The sequence below is a fragment of the Sus scrofa genome, chromosome 2 (assembly GCF_054392235.1).
Source record: "Sus scrofa isolate SSC_HxYL_T2T_F1_AM1 chromosome 2, Sscrofa_HxYL_maternal_Yorkshire_Landrace_v2.0, whole genome shotgun sequence".
Classification (NCBI taxonomy): Eukaryota; Metazoa; Chordata; class Mammalia; order Artiodactyla; family Suidae; genus Sus; species Sus scrofa.
This window is the reverse complement of record NC_139384.1, coordinates 129,358,318-129,385,050: the sequence shown is the minus strand read 5'-3', so window position 1 is coordinate 129,385,050 and position 26,733 is coordinate 129,358,318. Positions and strand designations below refer to the sequence as shown.

Here is a 26,733-nt window from a genome sequence, read left to right as displayed (position 1 = left end):
AGCTGACCCTTGAGTGAGTGGTGAATGCTTAGCATCTCTCAGGAGATTCACTCTCGTAGGTCTAAATGTCAAGTGATCAAGCATATGGAGGCAAGTGGTCCTAGTGGTGGTCCCTGGTTAAAAGTAGCTCTGAGCTCCAGGGAGAGAGTCCCACTTGTGAGCCACACCCACTTGCAACGTTCCTCTCTGTGTTTTTCCATTTTATGCTTTCCCAGATTTTGAAAGAGTATTATCTTTAAAAACTCTTGTCCTTACTTTGGAGAAAATGCACAGTTTTTTTGTCAAGTCACAGAGCTAAAGGAGAAATGATGTCACTTTGGTGTTGGTGGTATCAAGACAAAGAGCATGGATGAATAGCTCAGAGTAGCAATGAAGACCAGCTACTCTACCCTATGTGCATTGTCTCATTCCATGTTAGAGCTCAGAGTACTTGGATTTTATCTGCACTAATTAAGGCAGCAATTTCCATCAAGTACATATGTGTCCATAAGTATAGACATATTCCCCATTTTCAGTGATACCTATTGAAAAAGGGCAGTGGATGGGCAAGTGAAAAAGGGCAGTGGATGGGCAGTGGATGGGCAGTAGATGATGAATGCTTGGTGATTTCCCACAGAATGTTAGTGTAATATACCTATCAGTTACCTAAATATGTAAATTTAAAACTTCAGCCTCAAGAGCTTCCTGACTGCTGTGCTAATTAGCTCTGAGAAGACACATCTTAGTCTTTAATCAGGATACCTGGTATTGACCCACCTTTCCATGATTATGCTGGTAGGCTGCGTTGAGAAAAGCCACTTTTCTGACCCACACATGTGATGTATCTGCCCTTCCCCATATGCAAATGACATGAAGAGCAAGCCTGCAGGACATCATAACTGACACCCACATGATGTACTTACGGTAAGGATGCTGCCAGCCTGGGGGAGAAAGACCTGGTGCTTTCAAATTATCATTGCAACTTACTAGATAGAGATTTATGCTTTAAAAGTCCATGATGGTTATATGGCATAACAATAAAATATCATGAAGTACTTAAATTGAAAAATGGTGGCCTGGATAAAGTCAAAATAATGAAAAAACGAGTACAAGCCCTCTAGAAACTCTAAAATCTAAAAATGAACGTGTAGCGTATAGAAAACTTCCCAAATCTTCATTAAAAATTAAGTTAGAAACTCAAGTATTAAATCGATTGTATGTACTACCGTCATATAAGGATGCTCGGCTGCATATTAAAAAAATCCAGGTAGAGCATAAAATGTTAAATTTCTTTCAAGATTTTGCAGTAGATACAAACTAAACACCTTAGAGCAAACTATATGAATGAATAAATTAAGAAACAGAATTTTAACTGAAATTATTGCTTCCATCTGAAAAAAAAGAAACTGACTAAACATTTTAATAATATATTACATAGCTATTCTCCCAATAATAAATGATTTTTAATTGTAAAAGGAACTGACAATTTTTCTCAGTATTTCATTTAGGGAATTATTAAAATGCAAAATAATGTCTTCTGGGAACCAACATGATATGCTTTCTTTTTCCTTCCCTCATGAAAGAAGAATAACCAGGTGCAAGAATTAAAACCCAGAGCTGCACATGCAGGATGACAGTAAAGAATGGTACTTACTGATGAATAGCTTGTAAGAATTTCCGTTGATGTTTTCTGACTTTTGCATGATCTATCTTTTTCACTAGCTTTGTATTTTTGTAAATTAGCCATGTTTCCCTGAGTACATTGGCAGCTGCATTTTTCACCTGTTAAGAAAACAAACACAGCAGCTGATAAATTCCAGAGCAGAAGCCTTTGCAACTTGCCTGGGGATCATACTCTTCACCCCAATGATCATGGTGAGTAAGCTCTAGTTCTGTTCAGTAACTATTTCTCAAACATTTTTTTTTTCCTTGAATCTGTTCCTTTTAAAAAGTACCTATATCTGTCTGGGAACAGAATATTTCCATGTTTTGAAATGCACACGTGAAAAACAAGACAAGAGGAATACACCAAGATTTTAACGAAAATAAAACAATAAAACCACTGTAGACTGATACGAACTCTTGTTACCCGTGAGACAATGTGTGATTATATCCTGTAGCCTTTTAGATCCCTTAGGGCAATAGCGTTTCCTATGATTCTGTAGAATTATGCATTTGTATAAGAGACTTTTCCATTATGTTTTTGCCTGAAGATTCTCTTTGAACCATACTCTCAAGGTATTACCTTGTTTTTGCCATTATGTTTGTATGTGTGTATAAAGCATAGATATAATTTCAAAAAAAAGAAATATTAAGAGCTTTCTATCTCTTTTGGGGCTAACTTCTATTCTTCCCCATGAGAAGCCTTCATTCAACCACATTTTTTTTTAACGAAGAGGTACATCTTTCTTCACTTTGTATTACACTTGTTCTCTCCACATTCTTCATTTCCCTGGAGAAAGGCAAAATGCCAGAAGGCCAAGGTTAATCTTGTCCTTTGCAAGTTTGCTTGGCATTTCTGGCTGAGCTCTAGAGGAAGGGCATGTTTCCACCGCTGACTGTACAAGGAGACCCAGTCGCCCAGCCTCCCAGAGTGACTTAGCAAACTGCATGCTTGTTAGCTCACTTTAATCATCTGACGAAGAGTCTGTGTTGTCACGATTCTGTTGGTGATGTAGATACATTGCATTTCACATGGGACAAAGCTAAAGGATGAAAGCATTATGATAACACTGCCAAGACCTGCTTCAGCTGATGGAAGGTGTGACTACTTCCTAGTGATATTCTATCACTTGCTTTCTTGATTGAAGTCTTCAAAAATCCCTGGAAGTTGGTAAAGCCTCTTCCTTGGTGACATGACCCAGACCTTTCACTTTGTGCTCAATGTTGGTTACTTATTCTGAGAAGCTGGTCCATTTAACTCTTCCAAGTGATGGATAAAAGGTGTTTCACAAGGAGAGCTGCAGGCTAATGGGGGGCTAGTTGGAGGAAGACAACTTTTTAAAGAAAGGCAGTGTGGTGAGGAAGACAGACAATGAACTGGGCTTCGGAAAGGGCTTCTAAATTCTTGATTTTGGACTAACCAAGTCAGGTCAAGGAGACAAGCTCATTTTGTAGGACTTTAGTTTTGTAGGACTTTAGTTTTCTCTAATGTAAGAAGGTTGGAGAGAATTATGGTTTAAGTCCTTTATAGCACTTCAATTTACAATAAGGAAGAATATTAGAATTTACCCAAACTATGGTCCAAGTATGTATGTATGTATGTATATATGTATCTATCTATCTATCTATATATATATATATTTTTTTACTTTAGCAGAGAAAGCATTAGCATTAGGTTAAGCATTCCTGATGGTGAATCTTTTCCATGGTGCTGAAACATTTTCTTTTTGAGTGAAATTATATTGCTAGAACCCATTTTAAGGAAGTGACTCCTTCCTTAAGACTGCTTTTTAGTGGTGACTTTTTCTGGATAGTCATTAGACTCTGGATGGAGAACATTCTCAAACCAACAGAAAATGTCTGCAACGTGGGACGCTGAGAAACTTTATTGTATGTAAGTAACATGCCACCATCCACAGTAAAGTTAAAAGGTGTTCCAGTTAATTCTTGGCTCTTTATTCTTGTGGAAACACAGTTCTCTTCCTTGCAGAGGAAGACTCCTCTTCAAAGGTAAGGAATTGGATGCAATGTAAGGTGGTGAGATTTTAGGACCTTGCTTTTAAAGAGAGGAGTGGGAAGTGACTGGCCAGCACTACCTGGAATGGGGACAGATCCTTCCCTGCTAGCAAGGAGAGGGGCTGGTTGCTGGAAATCTCAGCACTGAGAAGACCGGTTTGGGCCCTGGCAGATCTTTCCTCCCTAGTTTTATCACTCCAAGACACGGAGGAAGAACCTAGAAACACAGACTGGCGAGATAGCTAGAAAAGTAGGTTAGAAGTGGTAGGACAAGAACACAGCAGTTGAATATAGCAGTGTTTGGAACAGAATACAGCAACTGACTTTGGTTCGGATTCTCATAGACAAAGAACAAACAAATTGAAGACAAAGAATATTTTCAGCATGGTGGGGGAATGCCTGGATGGGATTTGTGAACCTGAATTTCAGAATTCAGTGGGATGGACAATGCTCCCCTCCCCCCCCCACGAGATCTTACATTGCAGGATTTCAATTCATTCAACACTTCTGTCACTTCTTGACAGGCTGAAAATGAAAAGTGATTCCTCATTTGAAAATGAAATCTCTACAGCTGCTTTTAAAAACTGTGAAATATAGGCATTTATGGTGAAACATCCCCTTTCTAACTCCCTTTCAAACACAGGAATAAATCTCTTAAAGCAGCATATTTAACTACTCCTTTTCAATATAGCAGCCAGCAAAACAATATATCCAAGGGGAGAAAAATTTATCCTCCATTAATAATAGTTTTTTTCCAGGTTCTCCATAGGATTGAAAGGGAACAGAAGATAGGAAGCAGGGTGGAAACACCTCAGTGTTTGACAGGTTTGAAGGATGAAGATTGGGGGGCAAAAGGGATATTCAAACTTATAGGAAAATGTGGAGAAGAGAGGTAGGTCTATGCATTTCTGATCATGTGATGAAAGTTTACTCAGTTAAGAACTCTGCCCTACAGTCATGTAATGCTGTAACCCTGGAGGCCTCTGCTCCCCTCTCCAGGGCATTTACAAACTCTGAGAGGTCATGCCACTAAATCACTGTGTCTCCCTAGATCAATGCTTTGGGCATAAGCTGGTACTAAATAACTGTCTATGATGTTAAATTTGGCACCACAGTACATATAATTTGCATCATAAAACCTTTTAATCATGAACCCTAGATGCATATTTATCAACCAAAGGACCCTCCTGATAAGAAGGTTAAAGACATTCAAAGATGAGACCAAGGGTCTAAATGGGTCAGTGCATTTCCACTTACTGAGTCGCTACCACCTGCTAGACATCATGAGATTTGGGATGAGGGATTCACAGATATCCCTCAAAAACTTGCTGTAACAATTCTACTGACAATTAATTTCCTATACTTCAAAAAATAAGGCAGGCAAGTAAAATGGGGGGGGGGGATGGGTCCTTTTCCTAACTGGAACCTTCCCTTCCTCCATCTCTTCCACTGGTACACACACTCACACAGGGGAAAAGGAAAAGAAGAATATTTGTTAGTGCCTAACTCTAATCAAAATCTTAGAAAAGTTTTGAAAGGCATATTAACAATTAGATATTTTAGTAATAATTTGAGAAACAAAGACTGCATAAGCAGTTCATACTATTTAAAGTAGTAATAGTCACCAGATGCCTTCAACCCACTTTCATAGGTAAAAGAACATAGAATATGTTGTGACTCATAAGTGATTATGACATACTAAAGCCCTACATAGTAAGGTAAAATATACTTTCAAATAAAATAATACTTTATACATCACAAAAGCACTTAAAGCTATTTGACTTTTAACTGAATTATTTGCTTTGTTCAACCCTATAGGACACATGTAAGAGGCTACTTTGTTTATAGATTTCTTTTGCTTTTTACTACTTTTGTTTTCAACTTATATTTGTCTTTTTCTCCCTCTTGCTGTCCTTTGAGAGGCTTCATTTAGTGCAATACATTTTTTCCCAAGTTTAAGGGGAAGGAAGAGCATCTCTGACTGAAGAAGCTGGAGAGATTTATGCCTCTCATTCTGATAATTATGGTAGAATGTTGCCCCATATGCTGTGGGCAATGCCTCTAAGATGCCCGGGACAAAGACAAGGTTTGCAAGCCTGTGCGGCTGAGTGGCCACCCTCTGCTCTCAGTACCCCTACAGCAGTGAGGATGAATGTGCTCATGTTTCTCACCAGCCCTGTTCTCCTTTAGACCAGGTACGTAGGGCGGGGTGATCGGAACAGGGCAAGGCCAAAGGCTCCATGCATTTATGCTGTAACCTATTGGGATACACAGCCAAGCATGATGTAAAAACTACACACAATCAAGCCTCTAGGATTTGTTTGTTTATTAAGATATAATAAGCAAGAAACAAAATTGTATGACTACATAATAGTGTTCTTATTCTGGATCTTATTGAGAATTCTTAACAGGATTGGAAACACCCACAGTGGGCTTTAATATGTATAATTATCCTTCATGGTCCACCTAGCAACTTTAAAAATTATGTCTGGCTTCTCAGAATTGCTTGTTTTCAAGTTTCTTTTCAAAATGAAAGCAGCCAGAGGGCCAAACTCCAAGACTGCCTCTTGGTTCAGACCTGAATCGATAGTACTAATACTGTATTTGCAAAAGTTTTAGCATGGTAAGCCCATTGTCTCCATAAGGTGATATGCTACAAATCTTTAAATACCTGGCCCTGTCTTACTAACCCACTGAAAAGTTATTGCTAATATGCTTTTGCTTTGAAATCATTAGATTATTTTAGGTACATGGACCTATTGGCCATTTTTGAATTTCAGCGTGTCATGTAAACTCTTGGAATTATATCAGACAATCCTTCATTAAGGCCAGTTCCCAGTGAACTGTGTGTTCTGCTTTCAACCGTGGTATTTTGTGCAGTTAATGTACTACAGAGAAATGATTTATGTGTAAAATTGTTCCTCCAAATTTGTACCTGGTGCCTGAATTTTCGTGGAAATTGTTCAATTCAGTGAAAATACACAATGGAAGGCTTGGAATGTTACATTTCTTCCAGGGGGGGAAAAATCTATCTTTTCACATTCATATGCATTTTCTTTAGAGTCACATTCGGATTTCAGAATGTTTGTGATCATAACCCCTGTTGACCATTAGAATTTTGATGTAGGGAGTTCCCGTCGTGGTGCAGTGGTTAACGAATCCGAATAGGAACTATGAGGTTGCCGGTTCGGTCCCTGCCCTTGCTCAGTGGGTTAACGATCTGGCGTTGCCGTGAGCTGTGGTGTAGGTCGCAGACGCGGCTCGGATCCCGCGTTGCTGTGGCTGTGGCGTAGGCCGCTGGCTATAGCTCCAATTGGACCCCTAGCCTGGGAACCTCCATGTGCCGTGGGAGCGGCCCAAGAAATAGCAAAAAGACAAAAAAAAAAAAAAAAAAAAAAAAGAATTTTGATGTAGTATTTAAGGGGACAGTTGTATTCTTCTCTAGCAATAAACCACACCTGTGAACTTGTATTTTTAATCTGTCATCTTAGTATCTATGTATGGCTTTTTGGTCCTTGTTTACTCTTGGTTATTCTTCTGGAAATAAATCATAAATGATCATTCAGTATTTTAGATTTTTCATTTAAAAACTTAAAATTATAAATGGGTCCACTTAAAAATTCCATAAATAACCAAGAATCAATTCCAAGTAAATGACACTCATTAATTGATAAGTTCGTATAAAATAATGCAGAGAGTACCATAAAAAGGCTATTATTTTCATATATTGTATCGTGTATAATAATAGAATGGGTGTCATAAATAGAGTCAAATTTATGTTTGACTCTAATGCCATTTTAACATTTGTTCTTGTCCTTAGTGACATTTTGCCTGTAAAAATAGATCTGCCAGCAAGCTGGCTCAAGTGTCTTTCGCAGACCGACGTGAGGCTCTGGTCACAAGAAACACTGCAAAGTAGGTATACTTTGAAGAAATAATAGTGAGCGAACAGAATGATTAAATCATAAGCATTATGGAGAATGTGAATTTTGAAATAGAACAGTACTTCTTACTGAAAAAGATTTCTACACTCTGACTCATAATTTAACATTACCTATAGGGAGTTGACCAAATATACAGCAGAACTAGGAACAGAAAAGCAGTAATATCAGAAAATGTGGTCATTTGGGGAAAATGAATCCTATTCATAAAAACTAAAGGAAGGTCATCTAGATCCATGGATCTAGATCCTGAATCTGTATTTCCCATGAGCAAGGGCACAAGGGCATTTATCTGCCAAGAAGGAAGAAAAATAGAACCTTCACCTGATTTGCTGAAGGAAGAGCATGATAAAAGCTTAAAATTTTCTGAGTCCTGGAATATAGCAGTTAACTCAGAATTCTGTCTATATTTGGTACACTGTATATTTTTGTTAAATGAATATGTTATTCCCAGGAAGAAGGAGATGACAATAGATTCAGGATGCTCCAAGGATATGTTAAGAGGGTTAGTCCTGGTCTCCAAATCCTTGGGGAATAATAAGCTAAGCAGTTGTTCTCACTGTGGGTGGTTCGGTCCCTTTAGGAAACATGTGGCAATGTCTAGAGGCAATTTTTTTTTTTCCCCCTGCAAATAGAGGGAAGCGCTACTGGCATCTAGCATTTAGTGACTGGAGGCCAAGGATGCTCATGAACATTCCACAATGCAAAGGAACAGACTGCACAGCAAAATCCAGCTCAAAAGGTCAATCGTTCCCAAGGTGAGAGACCCTCCACTAAAGTATAAAATCAACCTGGAGTGTCTCCTAAATGAAACTGGGAGACTTCTGTGATTCCTATATAAATTCTCATCAAAGGCAGTATATAGCAGTGTTAAACTGTAGATTCTTAAATCAAAGCACCTACCTTTTCTGACTCTTAAAATGTTTCAATAATAAGGATATGGAATATCAAACATTCCAAAGCAAACATAAAGAAATTACTTATTTCCTTCTCAAAACAAAACTAAATACTTGCTAATGAAAACATGGGGAAATGTGCCTAAACATGCTATTACGGTTTCTTAAATTTTGATTATTTAGATTCTGTCATAGTGGTTTTTTTTTTTTGGTATTTTTTTAAACTATTGAAAAGATTTACATGCACATATCTGGACTCTATGGTGTTTTAAGGTATTTTCCCTGCATAATATCTTAAGTATAACATTAAGTATGACATTAACTTAATTCCTGTGAAAATTATAATGTACAATATTTTTTTTTTTTTGGCTTTTTAGGGCTGCACCTGTGGCATATGGAGGGTGTCAGGATAAGGGCTGAATTGGAGCTACAGTTAACAGCCTACACCACAGCCATAGCAATGCAAGATCCGAGCCTCATCTGCGACCTACACCACAGCTCCCAGCAATGCCGAATCCCCAAACCAATGAGGGAGATCAGGGATCAAACCCACATCCTCATGGATACTTGTTGGTTTCGTTTCCTCTGTGCCACAATGAGAACTCCTGTAATGTACAATCTTGATGATAAAACTATTTGGGTTATACGAGGAACTTTAGGGAAGGGTTCTTTTGATATTGTACAACTTCTGATCCTTAAACACAAATTGTACAGTATAGAACTCATCCAATCAAGCACACAATGAGAATATACAAAACACACATGACAATTTTGGATTAGAGGTAGACTAATAATCTACTGGGTATCTTTGCAAGTGAGAAGAACCCCAGTCCTCCACTCTCCATATGCATTTCTGTAACATTTAGTAATGTTTATGATTTGGAGAATAAATTTAGAGAGAACGATACAACGGAAGATATTCCAGAATGGTAAATCCAGGCCAAAAGCATGGTGGAAACTGAGTGTCTCTGTCCTCTAGAACACACGTGGACCTACTATCGTCAATGAAGTCTCACAACAGTGTCTGATAGGTAAGACATAAAAATGAGCAAGATCACTGGGACTCACATTTCCATTTCATAAATGTTGTCCATATAAGCAAATGTGTGCATTGAGATGACTGATGGATTAGGAGGTATTCTAACTCAAACATAGTTTTAGTTGTCTGTATAAAAGTTATCAAGAGTGAGTAAAAACACTAAAATCAGAAATATGCTTGACATATTTGATGGGCAAAGTTACCAAATGACAATGTATTTTGTTATTTCAGTGACACCTCCATTGGGTCCCACCACCTTGGGGAGTGGTTATATAGCAAGATGACCCTGCTGTAATTTTTAGTTATTTTTGACCTTGTTATTTTGGTATCTCAAGCGATGATGAAGAGCGGCTAAAAATGTAGTGTGACAGAAAGTCTTTTTCTTTCTAGATGGCTTTCTCCCATGATGCAAAGACTTGGGGCAAGTTACCTACCTTTTGTGTTTTGGCATCCACCTCTGTAAAATGGGTAGATTTTTTTCCCTCATAAAGTTATAAGGCTGCATTGTGTTTACACAGGTGGCATGCTTAGAGCGGCAGCTGCCACAAAGTGTGTGCTCTCTAAACACTGTGATTACTGTCTGCTCCCATCCAGATGGCATACCATTTTCATCATTTCTTTGCCTCTACCCTGGGGTCCTAAAAGGTGATGTGATGGAGGTTTCTTATTTGGCTTTGCAAACCCAGCCTTCAGAACAGTGACTGTCTCATACCAGCTCAGTAAACTATCGGTTGAATCACCTTCCCATAAAATTTTTGTAACGCACTGACAGTATGTTCTTTCCTACTTGGTCCATATTGGTCTCTTCTTGTATACTGCAAATTTCAATGTTAAGTAGGCCTATTTTAGATTTATACACTCTGTTTTTATCCTTGAGTAAATACCAAGGTTGTCCTATTACTTCCTGATTGTCATAAATTAGGAAGACTAGTTTTTTCTCAAACTGTGATAAAAAAATTAATTTCAGGAGTTCCCATCGTGGCGCAGGGGTTAATGAATCCGACTAGGAACCATGAGGTTGAGGGTTCAATCCCTGTTCTCGCTCAGTGCGTTATGGATCCGGCGTTGCCGTGAGCTGTGGTGTAGGTCGCAGATGTGGCTCAGATCCCACACTGCTGTGGCTCTGGCGTAGGTCTGTGGCTACAGCTCCGATTTGACTACTAGCCTGGGAACCTCCATATGCCGTGGGAAGTGGCCCTAGAAAAGGTAAAAAGACAAAAAAAAAAAAATTAATTTCAAGAATTCCTTAGCTTTAAACCATGTCAGTTCAGCTTCAGAGGTCAAAGTAAAAACTATTATTGCCCAACATTGCAAGAAAATACCATAATATTCCTTTTGGAAATAGAGGGGTGACTTACTCTTTTCGTCAGCTGAGTATCCATCATGAAGTTGTGCACGTGCTTTTCTGCTTTGGTAAGTTCTAGTTTCCTTGCCACTACAGCTACCACCAGGGCTGTGCAACCAGCACCCTGAAAGCCGGGAGAGAAGAGAACCCCCAAGGGTTATTATTTTTGGACTCAAACAAGTTAAAAATGTTTTTCACCAAGTATGTAAGCATCTGGAGATTAAAACAAAAATTGTATTAAGCATAATCAGTGTCTTCCATACGGACGACAGAAAATGCATGGCCAATAAGCATAGGCGACAAAGCTTTAGTCTGAGATTAAACAACTAAGTTAACGTATTTTAAGAACTAAAACATGATATTTGTATCAAACACATTTTAATCATAAAGAAATGGTAAAAAAAAAAACATTGAATTTTTGGACATCTTAAAGACAGAGCTAATCAGTTATATATGTATAACAGGAGCAAATGATGAATGAATTAGCATAATTGTAGAGAGAGGAAATAAGAATTATTCCTAAAAAATAATGTTCCATAATCTTCTCTCAAGGTCAGACTGTCGGGTCTTTGGCACAATCACCTGTGAAATACCAGGAATAGAAAGGGGTGCAGTATTTGCACAAGTTAGAACTATTCCATGCCGGAACGGAAAGGATCACAGAAAGATCACAGTGATTTGAACCTGGACAACAGAGATAGGTGAAGGGCTGAAGGTCAGGGGAAACCATCTTACTGTTCTAATTTACCAGCATGAAGAAAGGCATGGGCTACCTTTATTTTGAAAATGTCCACATGGTCCTTTTGTGAATTATAGGCTACTGTGCAGATCCCTTAGGAAGGGATGTTTGACCCTGTGTGGCACCCCAGAGGTTAAAGCCCTCCTGTCCCATGACCAAGGTGCATACGTTCCAAGCTGTGAGGTATGGACTCTTCTTGGTTCAAAGACCAGTGATTATGTGCAGTGTCTGAAGGCAAGGTTGGGGCACCTACAGGCAGGCCCAGGCGAGGTCCTGCTGCCATAGACACCCCAATGACTCTGGGCACAGCCAATAGGCTGGTAGGGAGAGGCCAACAAGGGCCACCTGACCTACCTCTGGGGCTCAGGGAAGTCCAGATCTCCTGACAGAATCTCACCTCTGAGAGGCCCACAGAGTTGAGAATGCCAGCTCCCTTGGTAGACAATGAGCTGCAGGACACAGGTGTAACCCACAGAAGAGAGGCACACACAGTGGGAGGTTATAATACTCGGGGTTCTTTCAGCAGACTGAAATCCTTGTAAACTAATGTTTATAGCATCCCCTTTATGTTCACTAAGATGGTAGGATGCTCACTGGGTAACCGTCCAAGAGAGTCTCAAATACCCACAAGGTAAACTGGTTTTCCTTATTACTAAGATGTCTAAGAATCACTAGATATAATAGCAACTCTGCACCTTAAAAATATGGTCTACATCTTAAATATCTAATTTTGAGGGATTGGTTATTACTTAAAGCCCATCTATAACCATAATTATTAGGAATGTATTAAAATTTTATTACTATAATATTAAAGACAGTATAATATTTAAACAGCAAGTTAGAAACTTGTGGATGTTACTTGCTCCTAATTTTATTTTTTAATTTAAAAAGGATTCATATTTGGGAAGGAAGGAACTAAGCCCAAGTATGAAAAGAGTGTCTTTCTCAGTGGTTGGAATACTGGTAACTAATTTTGTTTTTTTATGCTTTCTTGTGCAATACACATTTTCTAGCATGAACATATTACTTATACAAACATATGCTTATGCATTTAAAAAATGACAACAGCTTGTAGTTTAAGAAAACATCTAACAACTTTTACATATTTTTATTAACTTAAAAAAATTCAGCCTAGGAAAATGATTTTTTTCATAATTCATACTTATATAGTTAATTAGAAAATCATTGTTATTTGAATTAATAAATGTAATTAGCCATTCATTTACTAACCAAAGAAGGAATTTTGGGTCTCAAAGAGCTCTTGCATGGAGAAAGTAAATACACTTGCCACAATGTGATAATTACAATCATAGAGATGTGACCTTATTAATGAGCCAATAATGTTATTCATTTATTGGCTTCACCTGCAGCATAATGGAAGTTTCCAGGCCAGGGTCTGGAGCTTTGCTGCAGGTGCATCAATGCCATATCCTTTAATCTACTGCAAAGGGCCAGGGATCCAACCCACACTTCTTCAGGGATCTGAGCTTGCTGTAGTTGGGTTCTTAACCCACTGCACCATAGTGGGAACTCCAATACTGTTTAAATAAAGTATTTCCAGAGGGTTTAAATATCTTATTCTACCTCGCTCTATGGCGAAGTCAGTAACCATAGAAAAGAAGTGATGCTGATTACCTAATCAGAGAAAGAGGCCAAATGGTATATAAAACCTATCTGGTTTAACTTTCTGATTTCAGAGATGAGGCAACTAAGGCAGCATTAAATGATAATTCATTTATGTACTTGGACTAGCATAGATATATTTCCCATACCTCACCTTATCTCATAATACCATTATCTAGATGTAAGATCACATGTATTCTCATTTGTGGTCATTTCCATATCCATGAGACAATATGGCGAACTGTATTTCAAAGCAAAACAAATTCAGCTTTTCTTCTATGATAAACTGTCAAACTATGAATGTTTAAAAATTGAGCAATATGGTTAGTTACCAAAATAAGGCAAAACATTTTTTCCTATTTTATAACTGGTGCAACTTTTAAATCCGTCATTCTTCAACTTGACTGTGGACTAGAATCTTTTAAAGCTCTCTATGTGATTCCAACACAGAGTCACTGCTTTAAGTGAAAGAGGGTGTGGAAAGAAAATGGCAAACTACAAAAACTACTTTCTATTTTAAACACAAGGTTAATGTTCTTATCAGGGTCATTCCCCTTACTTACGAAGGCATTCAGGAAATGATCAACGAGGAGCATAAAAAGGCAGAGCATAGAGAGGACAGGGTTAGAAATGCCTGGGCTGTGTGATAGCTACCTCGGTGTTTTGTGCCCTGTGTAGACAATGACAGCAAGTGATTTTAGAGCTGGATACCAATGAAGGAAAAGAATGGCCTTTGGAAGCCTCTGCACCTATTTTGTTGACTTTTCAAACATCTGCCACAAAGTCTAACAGTATACTGATGAGAGGATAGTCTGAATCAGTGGAAGAAACCAGTGGCCACTCAGGGGAGCCATATGTACCTGCTCACTGTGTGAGAGCATTTGCTTGACAAGCAAGGATCACCTGTTGCATGTGTAGCTCCCAGGTACTCCTCAATCAGTGAGCTACAGGAAAATCAAGAGCAGCGATGACTTTTTAATAAGCACTGGATGTAGAACTCTGAGGGGTTTTCTATCCCTGGAGAGATAGCTATGAGTGGCAGTTGGCACTATGAACTGAATATTGTTCTCCCCTGGCAGCAGGCCACTGCTGAGATTCTTCTGGAAAGAAATCAAAATCCCTACAGGAGTGGAAAATCACTGGTATCAAGAGCCTTTGGAAGTCAATTTTTATTTGTGTTTCTTCTTGAGCTCTATTTTTCCTCCACTGCTGGCCCATTTCTTGCTGAATATTTTCTAGCTCACCAGAAGTCTTGTGTATTGAAGTGAGCACCTCTGCTGCAAGCCAGAGAAGCAAGTGAATTTGACAATGAATTAATTAGTGAAACTATTGCCGGTCTCCCTTATTCCATTATTCCAACTGTCCCCTTTAAATTGCACCCCAAGAGCCACTTAGAAACTTCTTGTTCAAATGCACATTCTCTACTTCATATGTAACTCTTAGACCTCCTTAGGTTCTTAATAAATCATAAGAGGTTTTGATATGTATAGAATCAGGTTTCAAAAAAGTAACTTAAAAAAAACCTTTTAGAGTTGGGCAAAAGGAAGCTGGCTCCTCTGAAAGCTTTCTAGGTTCAAGTTCTTCCAACACATCAATTATGATTATAGTACCTTAAATAATGGCATGATGTTATTGTCCACTCAGTGTCTATTTCCTGGACATTCTGCTTCATAAAGTGAATAAGAATGAAAGTACATATGCTTTTACAACATTTTCTGTAAATCTTGTCATGATCACAATAGATATGGAAACAGTTGGGAGTAACATATGTTACTCTCTGAAATTAAGATCCCTGCATGCCTTTAACAAGATGAGTCATAGTCCTTTCACCAAAGTCAGAAAAAAATTGTATCCTGGTTACTTTTTCCCCATTTCATTTATGTTATTAAGAAGAAGCTAAGCAACTAATTACCCTGCCACTTTGAGATTCTCAGACAACTAAAACATAAATTTAAAAAACCACTATGTTTTTGAAGCTGGTATATTAAAATCAAAGATTCAGGTTTTCCTTGGCTAGTTTATCATCTTTTCTTCTAACACGTTAGACGTTGCGAGAGGGAGAGGGAAGAGACAGACCTTGTTCTTAGAAAAGATAAGTATTCATGCTCATGATGTCAGCTCAAAGTGAACAAATGACAATCAGAAAGCATAAGCTATAGATGAATCCCAACCCTTGCAGAGTTTTAGATGCTGCCAAATTAAATTGCTTTTCTCCACTGTTTTCTTCTCTAATATAGCTCACACATTGAAAGCCATGTTGGTTCCCCAAGATCATTTATCACATAGTGTTTGAAAAATTCAGAGAAGTGACCTAGTGTTGCTGAACCTACAAATAACTTCTAAGAATCATTTTGAAAAACCACTTTGGGACCAAGTTTTAATAACTTAATATACAAGCTTATGGAAAAAGGAAATTCATTTAATAGCGCACTGGGGAAATGTGCTGATTCTTTCCTTATTAAAAAAAGGCATCTGCCTACAAAATTAATACACAGAAATATCTTGCATTCCTATACACTACAACAAAAGTTTAGAAAGAGAAATTAAGGAAACAATCCTATTTACCATCACATCAAAAAGAATAAAATACCCAAGAATAAACCTACCTAAGAAGGCAAAAGACCTGTACTCTGAAAACTCTTAAGACACTGAAGAAGGAGATCAAAGATGATACAATCAGTTGGAAAGACATACTACATTCTTGGATTGGAATAATCACTTTTGTCAAAGTGACTATATTATCCAAGGCAATCTACAGATTCAGTACAATTCCTCTTAAATTACCAATGATATATTTAACACAACTAGGACAAAAAAAATGGAAAATTTGTATGGAGACACAAAAAACCTCTAGCAGCCAAAGCAATCCTGAAAAAGAAAAATGGAGCTGGAGGAATCAGGCTTTTTGATTTTATACTGCAAAGCAACAGTCATCAAAACAGTACGGTACTGACATAAAAACAGAAATATATATCAGTGGAACAGGAAAGAAAGCCCAGACATAAACCCAGGCACCTATGGTCAACCAATTACAACAAACGAGGCAAGAATAATGAGCGGTGCTGGGAAAACTGGAGAGTTACATGAAAAAACAGGAAATTCAAAATTTCTAACACCATACATAAAAATAAACTCAAGATGGATTTTTAAGACCTAAATGGAAAGCCAGATACAATAAAAACTCTTAGAGAAAATCATAAGTACAACTCTCTTTGACATAAATCAAGCAATATCTTTTTGGATCCACTTTCTAGAGTAATGAAAATAAAAACAAAAATTAAAAAAATGGGACCTAATTAAACTTAAAAGCTTTTGCATAGCAAAGAAAACCATAAAAAAAAAAAACAACAGAAAGACAACCCAAAGAATGGGAGAAAATCTTTGCAAAGTGATGAACAAGGGATTAATCTCCATAATATACAAACATTTCATGAAACTTTATATCAAAAAGAATAAACCAATCAAAAAATGGGCAGAATATCTAAATAGACATTTCTTCAAAGAAGACGGACAGATGGCCAAAAATCACATCAAAAGATACTCAACATGACTATTAGAGAAATGCAAATCAAAACTACAGTGAGGTATCACCTCACACCAGTCTGAATGACCATCATCAAAAAGTCTACAAACAATAATTGCTGGAGAAAAAGGGAGGAAAAGGGAATCCTCCTGCAATGATGGAGTTGAATGTAAACTGGTGCAGCCACTATGGAAAACAGTATGTAGGTTCCTTCAAATATTAAGTATAGAACTAATATATGATTTAGCAATCCCACTCCCAGGCAGATATCCAGAGAAATCCATATTTTGAAAAGATACATGCACCCCAGTGTTCACTGTACCACTATTTACAATAGCCAAGATATGGAAGCAACCTAAATGTCCACCAGCAGAGGAAATGATACAGAGATGTGGTACATATATACAGCGGAATATCACTCAACCATAAGAAGAATGAAATAATGCCATTTCCAGCAACATGGATGGATCTAGACACTATCATATTAAGTGAAGTAAGTCAGAGAGACAAATATGAGATCACTAATATGTGAGATCTAACAAAAATGATACCAAAAAACTCATTCACAAAATAGAAAGAGACTCAAAGTTTTCAAAACCAAACTTACGGTTACCAAAGAACAAAGGATATGAAAAGGGATAAATTAGGAGCCTGGGATTAACATATATAAAAAATAGGTAAGTGACAAGGACCTACTGCAGAGCACAGGGAAATCTACTCAAGAGTTGGCAATAACCTATACGGGAAAAGAATGGACATGTGTATGTATAACTGACTCTGCTGTACACCTGAAACCAACACAACATTGTAAGTCAACTATACCCCAGTAAAATTAAAAAAATAATTCTTATACAGCTGAAGATTTTCATCAGGTCCTTCACATCATCTAATTTATTCCTTTATTTTTTATATAAATTAATAAACTCACTGCTCATTTGAAAAAGTTACTGGATTTTCATTACACAGAAACTCAGAGGCATGATTAGTTCATAAATGGAAAAAATGCAGAATAATATGTTCCTGGTTTGTAATCAGGAACATAATAAAAATTTTTTTCAAAAACACCAAACCAAAACAAAAGGTATCCCAAAAGATTCAACATAACAATAATGAAGTTTATAATTTTGGGGGAAACTCTAGCATACTTATCACCATAGAGGATGACTCTGCTAAAAATTGCTAATGTTCAAATTATTCCAGTGTTAATTTAATTATTCTCCTGGGTCTTCCAATGGCTCCTAAAAGGTCAAACGTCTGTGTAATAGCTGACTGATTAAGATTATCACTAATGAAAATTTCTTAACATGCAGTTACTTTGAAAAAAATCATGCTTTCTACCTAAAATGCACATATAATGATAAAATAACAAAAATTTTCATTTAAAAATATTAACTTGTTCTTCCAAAGGAAAGTAAAATAAGTACATTGAGTACTTGAAAACGCTGCCCATTTTTCTGTCCCTGGGGTTGACTTATTCAATATTCTAGAACAATAAATAAATTTTTAGAGTACTTGCCTGACACAATTACTCTTTCATAAAAATACATAAAACAAGCATTTCTGGTAAGTAAAATTCTATAAAACATTCAGCTTCAGTATTATATCCCATGGAGTTTTACCACCTATCTTTAGGTCATGAAAATAACTTTTAAGAAAATTTTGAAAACAAATTCCTTCCATCAAAATGTTCTGGCTCTGAAGATCTTCAAATACACTTGGCCCTTGAACAGTGAGAAGGTTAGGGACGCTTGCCCTCCTTGGAGTTGAAAATCCAAGTTTAACTTACAGTGGGTCCTCAGTATCTGCAAATTCAACCAACCATGGATTGTGTAGTACTGCAATATTTACTACCTGAAGAAGATCTGTGTATAAATGGACCCAGTAAGTTCAAACCGTTGTTGTTCAAAGGTCAGTTGTATTGTAGGGGGGTAGATAGAGGTCAGTTAAAACGTCCTGATCCTAAAGAAGAGGGGAGAAGGTATGTGTGGTTTTGTGAGTTCAGTGATAAGACCTGGGCTTAGGAATCCCAACTCCCTTTAGAGGGATTTGCTTATTCAGCTTATTCTTGTTCTTTGGTGGCTGGAAAGAAGGAAGTGGTGCATAAAACCCGTCATCAACAATGAGTCATCCTTGGGTTTAAATCTCCTTATTAGTGATGATGCCAAAGTGACTGCACACATATCAGAGACAGGAAGGGCAGCTCTGCCAAATCAAAATGATGAGAATTTAGAAAACTTAGGTGGAATGTAGAGTCAACGCGTTGACTACTAGAAGGTCACAATAACTTCCAGCCATACTTGTCTGCACCTGGAAGGAAGCAGCTGTCCTGTTTCTTAAGAAATTTTCTTGGGGAGAAGTGAAGGTCTGCTTAGGACATGGTGGGGAATTGAGCCTTATGACTTGAGGCCAATCGTCCCTTCCAGCTGCTCTGCCCAAAGCAGAGACTATGGCAAGAATTTAAAGATCTCTCTCTTCCATGGGCCTTTATTTGATGAGATTCAATGAACACACCAGAAAGAACCAAAAAACAAAAAGGAAAGTGAAAACCTCTTCAAAACCTCATGTAAAATTGTCTAAGACATATAAAAGATCCTGGAGGGTTTCTTTAAAAAACAAACAAACAAACAAACAAAAAAACACCGAGGAATGGCTTTAGTCCACTTTATCAGGACTCCTACTTCTACTGGTAGAGGAAAAATAATCCTTAATTGCAAAGAAAGAAAGTGGGGATATAATCAGACTTTTTAAATACCAATAATTCTTTTTAATGTAAGCACTGGCTAATTTTTGGCTCTGGTTTGGAACGCCCCCTGATTGAGCTAACAGTATTGTGTTACTCCCCTTTAGGAGGCAAACTGTTAAACTCTGACAGCTGACTGAGTCGCCGTATGACCCTAAGTCAAGACTCCTTGACACCTAGTAAATTTGATGCTGACAGAATTACTATGAAATGTTCTCATCCCAAGGTGGTGTGGATTAATTTTAAATGATTAATTTATCTTGCTCCCTGAATAAAATGTTTAAAATTAACTGTTGTGATTGTTAAATTGTTATAAAGTGGAAAACCTTTATGCACGTGTTACTTTTGCTTTTACAGAATTATTGATGGGAAGGAAGAAACCTAAATACTCAAATCTGAAGTGACCTCATTTTTTTGAGGAAAGCATGGTGGATATTGTCAAAATCTACGTATTAACAGGTCACTATCAGTAGAGAACCAATTCTCAGATAATAACCAGTGTCCCTAGGAATGGGCAGATACTGTTCCCTATTTTAAAATAATTATGCCACAAAATGCAGTCATCCATACTCTAAATAGTTTAAGGGCCAAAGAGTTGCCATAATTTTGTAGAAATAGAAATGATTACAAGTGTGACAAATGAATGACTTTCATTTTAATATAAGACGAGATAATCTCACCAACGAGACTGTATTCTCTGCTTTACCTACAAATATAAAATGCTCGGTAGGGTAACTTTGTAACTGTTAAGTTAGTTAACTTCTCTGTCATAAAGGTGCAGATACTTAGAAACTAGCTGGTACTGACAAAAAGCTAAGACGTCACAACCTAATAATGTTATTCTCCTGCCACCTTCAACAAAAAGAACAAAACCATTTAGGCTTCATCGAAGTGGTTATCACAACATCCACAAGAAAACCTCAGGCCCTTAGCACATCCTCAAAAAGGGGAGGATAGAATAATAAGGAAAAAGTTAAGTAATTACAAACTTTATGGTTTCCTCTTGAAGGGTACTGAGTGACTCTGTCTATTAGGCTATCCTATGATCTTATATTTCTAAATCAGTATCTTGGGAAGAGGAAGAGAGCTTTGTCTCTTAAGCTCTAATATTAATTAAGTCTTGGTAATAGGGAAATTTCTACTTAATTTGTTTGCTCTACTACAATGGAATTTTTGTTCAGGCATTGTAGTATATAAAATCCACTTATTTTAGTATTTTCATAATCATCTATGTATAGCATTGTTAACAAAACCAAAAACTTATTTTTTAAAAGCTTTGCATGATTGTCTTGGATTTACAATTTACATTTCAGGCGAAGAGAAGTTATTTTTTGATAAGACCATTTGTTTCTCTCTTAGAAATATTCTGGAAAACTCTCTCTGCTCATGATTTAACAATATATCTCTGCCCAGAGCATGGCAGATTAATGTCCTTGGCTCCCAGAAATATAACTCATGACATAATTTAAGCTATTTAAAAATTTTAAATTAGTTTCATTTTGAATTTTTACCAATGAAATGTGAACATCTAAGATGATTCCATGAAATAATTCATGAGTTTCATTAGCTTTATGAAGAAAACATGTAGTGCTAACTTCTTCATGTCTAGACTTTGGAAGTGGGAAAGCTTTCTGGGTATTAGCATTCAGATCAACTGTATTTTACTTCAAAGCAAAAAAAAAACCCACATAAAGGTATAAAATCTATCAAAATTTCATAAACACAAGAACAAGAAAATTCAAATATAAAAGCACAAAGAATCATAGTACTTCAGAGATAATTTACAAAATATTTCAGATATGCAAGAATGACCCTAGCTCTCCCAGGAGTGCTATGCATTGTATTTCTTTTTGCACTTTATTAAAGGGCAGAGAAACACAGAGATGACTCATGAGAAATGTGACAAGGTGCATTTCTCCTAAATATGTATTGTACAAGTCCAAGGGAGAATAGGCCAAAATAAAAAAAAAATTAAAAACAAGTCATAACACTTAGAAAATCTAAGCGTGACAAATTGGACTTCCTGTTGTGGCTCAGCAGAAATGAATCTGACTAGTATCCATGAGGACATAGGTTTGATCCCTGGCCTTGACAGTGGGTTAAGGATCCAGCATTACTGTGAGCTATGGTATAGGTCGCAGGCATGGCTTGGATCCTTTGTGGCTGTGGCTGTGGCCGGCAGCTACAGCTCTGATGTCGTGGCCCCTAGTCTGGGAACATCCATATGCTGTGAATGTGGCCCTAAAAAAACAAACAAAAAAAAAAAAAAAGGAAAAAAAATAAACGTGACAAACTGGTATTTAAACTTCCTAAGATCAAAAGCAAAAAAAAAAAAAAAAAAAAAATCTGTCTGACAAAATAGAAACACAGTACATCTAAAGGAAAATAACCTTTTAAAAGGTTTAAAAAAACCCAGCTTCTTTTAGGAAACTGTATTTGTCAGCCACTCTCTGTACTAGTTTCTATGTAACCTCAGTACATAGGCTTTTGATGCCCAGGAAATGTACACGGGGCTATGATCAATTCCCAGGGGCTCAACCCCGAAGACTGCTCTGTGGCCTGTCTCCATGGGGAACTGTTTGGCTGGGGGATAGAGACAGTAAAACTAGACAAAGTATTTCAACCAGGCAAGTCAGAGATCACTGACTCCTTCTATATGCAAGTGAACAATTGTTGATCGGGTCCAATAAAGAATGTCTGTTCCTTAAGAGGGAGGTGAAATGGAGCTTCTCAGCCAAAGGACAGAGGGACCTCTTTCACCATGAGCTTAGCGGGCAGAAGCGAAGTCACTGTAAATTTCGACCCATATAACATGTTTTGTGTCCCTATAGATGAAAAGTGACTTGTAACATATTGTTTTTCTATTTCTTTTTAAGTTTATTTTTTTATTTTATGACTTATTTTTTCCATTATAGCTGATTTACCATGTTCTGTCACTTGCTACAGCAAAGTGACCCAGTCATATACATATATATAAAATCATATATATACAGTCATATATACATATACATATATATACACACACACATATATATGTATATATATTCCTTTTCTCACATTATTCTCCAGCATGTTCCATCACAAGGAACTAGATATAGTTCCCTGTGCTATACAGCAGGATCTCATTGCTTATCCACTCCAAATGCAGTAGTTTATATCGTAACATATTTAAAAAAAAAAAAAAAACAAAGGAGGATCACCAGTGAAACCTAAGCAAGGAAGTAGTTCAAGGAACTAAATAAAAGATGTTTGCTGTGAGATGAGACTTTGAAGGCGCTTTCTTGAGGCAGTAGGGACAGAGAATAAAAGTCAAGGGAAGATAAAAGTACCACAAGATCCAGGCAAGGGTAGCTTTAACCTTGGCTCTGATCCATGACAAATGAAGCAGTGTGCACAAACCCTGAGTCATACCTGATTCAAGAATAAAAGGGGGGGCATCTTGCCAAAAAGCAGCACCAAAGAGGTTGTTTCTAAAAAGCATGAAGGCAAATTACCAGTTCTCTTTTTATAAATAGCATCATTCATGTCCCTTGCGGGCTTGTTATGGGCCCTCCAAAAATACACCCATGCAAATTTTATCTCCCAAAGCATTCTGCTATATAATAAAATGCTATCTTTTGAGGAAAAAGTGATCCAATATTAAATGTAAAGGATCATACCAATTGCAATGAAAAAAAAATCACTAAAATTCAGAAAACTCTGTTTTTCTTTTACAAACCAGCAAGGTTAAATTATGACCCCCTTGACTGATTATATTTTCCACAAATGGTCATCTTGTTACTAGTGGTACCCTTAAAATTGGCCTCCAGATTTTATTTTCACATCTATCTAGCTCCCTTATCCCAGATCAGTGCTACTAAGTGGGAGAAGAATGTTCCCTCTCTATGTATGTCATGGGCACTCAGTCCTTCCAGCTGGTTCTGACTCTTGGAACAATCTTCCGAGGCAGCTGCTACAAGGGTACACGCTGCCCTGGCCACCATCCCAAGGGCCTCCCATGGAAAGCCTGTCTTTCTCCTGCCAACGTGGGGGCAGACACAGCAGAGGCACTGGGAAGTGATGCCTAACATCAGGCATTCTGGGAATTTCCTGCCTAAGGAGCTTCCAGTACTAGTTCACATCCTTCCAAGGTCAGAAACCAAACCAGCATCGGGGTACTGCTCTTTGCTATAACCCAGCTATAAAAAGCAGATAAGGAATGAAGAGAACCTAGGTCATTAAAACTGGTGCATCTGGAGGAAACTACCTCTGGCTTACAGATTTTAAAGTTCACACCATATGATAATACATTGATTTTAGACAACTTGCTAGCCTTCCATTTCATACAGTTAAGACACAGGGTACACACCAGTCCCAGCCACAAGGTAGTGAGTAAGGGGTGGGGGCTGTGTCCGAGCCTGCTAGGGGTCCCAGAAGAGGGGCACACCATCACAGGAAGCAAACCACACTCAAGAGCTCCATGGGGTCCTCCCAGCCTCACACCACTTTCCCACTTGACTCTGTCACTCCTGGCCCAGTGGCCTTGCACCCACATTCCAGGTCCCTATTTTTCTCACTCTCTTCAAATAAATCATTTCCTCTCCATAGGATGCCCTTCTTTCCTCCCACTTTGCTTGGTTACCTGGCCTTTCCACCTCAGTTTAAAAGTCAACTTTCTAGGATTTATTTCTAGGAATAGATCCCATCCCTCCCCCTCAGCTCCCAAATATGATCAGAAGGCCTTACTTCCTCATATACATGTCACAAATGTAATTAACAATCACTTGTTAATTGTTTTAAAATGTAGGTACTCCCTTGTAAGCTCCATGAAGGCAGAACAAGAGAAAAATCTTTTTTTTTTTTTTCCTCTTTACTATATTTCCAGTTGCTAGGTCAGTGCCATAACTGGCACTCAACAGATGTTTGCAAAAATGGTAAATATTATCTAATTATATAATTGAAAAAAATGTAATTCTTCAACTGTTCAACACATTTCAAGATAGTTGTTATGGTCCACAGTGTACGGAGGAGGAAAAGGTATTTTGGAGAAGAGAATTTCACTCAAGTTTACCAGGCTAGCAGGAAATGGCAAAACCCAGACCTAAATAAAGAATATCCTGACTTTGAAGCCAAAGCTGTTAAGGTCAGATGTGCTCATCAAATTAGCGCATGGCACACAAAGAACAATCCAGCAGCACTAGTCCTCAATAGAGCATCATGATGACAAGAATTAGGATGGTTGATGTTCTCTCCCAACAGAGAAGTAAATTATTTATGCTGCCCTCCTGCTATTGGGAAATCCAGTAGCTTACAATGACTTATGTGTATGGATAGAATGGTGTAAGTACCTTCCTGAGTGTTCATAAAAGAGATGGAAAGCAAAAAGACACTTACCATAATTCCAGTGAGCAAACAGACTCCTTTCCCACAGTATGTGTTGGGTACCATGTCACCATAACCAATGGAGAGAAAAGTTATGGATATCAACCACATTGCTCCAAGGAAGTTGCTTGTAACATCCTGTTGATCATGGTACCTGAAAAATAGCAAACAAAGCCAGACCTTTATAATTAGAGCAAGGCTCCCAAGAGCAGCTTGATTGAATTTAGTAAATTTACTGTAAAGGGCGCTATTTAGAGGTTTGCAAAGCTCACCCTTATAAATGAAACTGAGGTCCTGCCTAAGCAATCTGAAAGACATCAGAATTTCTTCAACTTTAAAAATAATCAAAAAGAAACTGTAAAATATGAAAATTGTGTTTCTCGCCAGTGTAAGGGGATTAACGCACATTTACCTTTGAATTCTGCTCTGGCTTTGCTCACGTCACATCCTTCCTTGATGCTCACTGATGTGCCCAACTTGTGGGATAATATGCAGTGACCTGATCTCCCTCCTCACCTTTGAACCAGAAGGAGCTGTAGTGTTCCCTCTGCTACCTTTATTTCCTTAATGGACCAACTCATAGTCATTCTTCAAAATCAATTCAGCTGGAAGCCTCTTTTCTCTATTTTTCTCCCAGCCCCTCTCTGGGGCTCCCTCATTACCCTGTGAGTCCTCTATCACAGGACTGTATTGTCACTGTCTACCTGGATGTCCTTCTAGCTGTCCTGCTAGAAGATGGAAAATGTATCTTTGATTGCACAGTCCACTTCCAGAACTGGAGCTTAATAAAAGTTATAGCCTCATCAATTACACACCAAGAGTTTATAGTCAAAAAGAGGGAGGGGTTGTAATTTATACTGATTTCTCTATAAACTATCAAGTTTTTCTAATGAGAAGGAGGATTCAAAATCAGAAACAGTATCCTATAATGTTTTGCTTGAATTATCAGCATTAAACTGTAACCTTGACCCATCATGAGGTACTGCTATTTACCATACAGGCCATACGAGTTGTCAACCTAGAGGGACTTGCCCTGGATGCATGCTCTGTGTAGTCATGGGGCAGAGTGGCTCTCCTTGGGTCTCCCTTGCAGTCATATCAAACGCTCTCTGTCCACCAGAGGCATGCTTTGCTTTTTACCCAACTTCTGTTAAGGAACACCCTTTCTTCCCAGTTTTCAGATACCACTGAGGCTGCCTTTCCTTTCCTTATTGTTTGCTCTCCAAAGCATGCTGATAATTCCCTAGCTTGCATTCACTCAGCCCTGCCTTTCAACTCAACTACTTAACTATGTAGCCAAAGCTTTGAGGCAAAGAGGCTGCTCTGTGACCCAAGCCCCAGCACTGATCCTATATACACAACCTTCACTGGGCCATTACATTCTCTGAGCATTTTTTTCCTCTTCTTCATTTCATGTCAAGGCTTCTGCATCTAGAGCCCAAAGTGCACAAACTTCATAGAGTATAAGCTTTCCTCTGCAATAATGTAGAGACTGTGGATCTTACCTCTGTCTTTGGATACAGGAAGACTTATGCTCATCACTTTTCTACCTTTGTTTTCTTCCAAAGAAGAGAAAAGTGAAGAAATGCTATTTCTTGCTACCTGTGTCTAGGGAAAGGTAAATCCCTGGCTGGAGTGAGTGGAACCTCAGAGTAAGGAGGTGTGATATTACCGTATCTTGTGAAAGAAAAGGGAAAGGCATGCACGTAGGCAGCCAGCCCTTATTGAGGGGAATCCCTGTAAGGCTCTGGTGGTGGAAAGGTTGCAACCTACCCCATCCTGCCCCGGGGAACTGCCACCATGACTTAGATACAGAGGCTCCTCTTTCTAGGACAGTTGGGTGGAGAGGCTGTGAGTGCCAAAAGGGAG

The 26,733-nt window shown here is 38.0% G+C and overlaps 1 protein-coding gene across 47 annotated transcripts in view; it reads right to left on the bottom strand.

The window, feature by feature from the left end:
• KCNN2 (potassium calcium-activated channel subfamily N member 2) overlaps nt 1–26,733 on the bottom strand; it is a 712,042-nt gene that overhangs the window by 8,617 nt on the left and 676,692 nt on the right. For 45 of the 47 annotated variants that reach the window (XR_014838553.1, XR_014838556.1, XR_014838554.1 and 42 more), the window contains 3 exons: nt 24,877–25,018; nt 10,892–11,002; nt 1,634–1,761 (listed from right to left, as the gene is read on the bottom strand). Coding sequence is in view for 40 of the 47 variants with exons in the window: in XM_085014292.1 (XP_084870418.1) it covers nt 1,634–1,761; nt 10,892–11,002; nt 24,877–25,018 (381 nt within the window). In the remaining 7 variants the exon portion in view is untranslated. Of the gene's footprint in view, nt 1–1,633; nt 1,762–8,692; nt 8,982–10,674; nt 11,003–24,876; nt 25,019–26,733 lie in introns of those variants that run through there. The other 2 variants (XR_014838552.1, XR_014838551.1) reach the window with 1 other exon arrangement.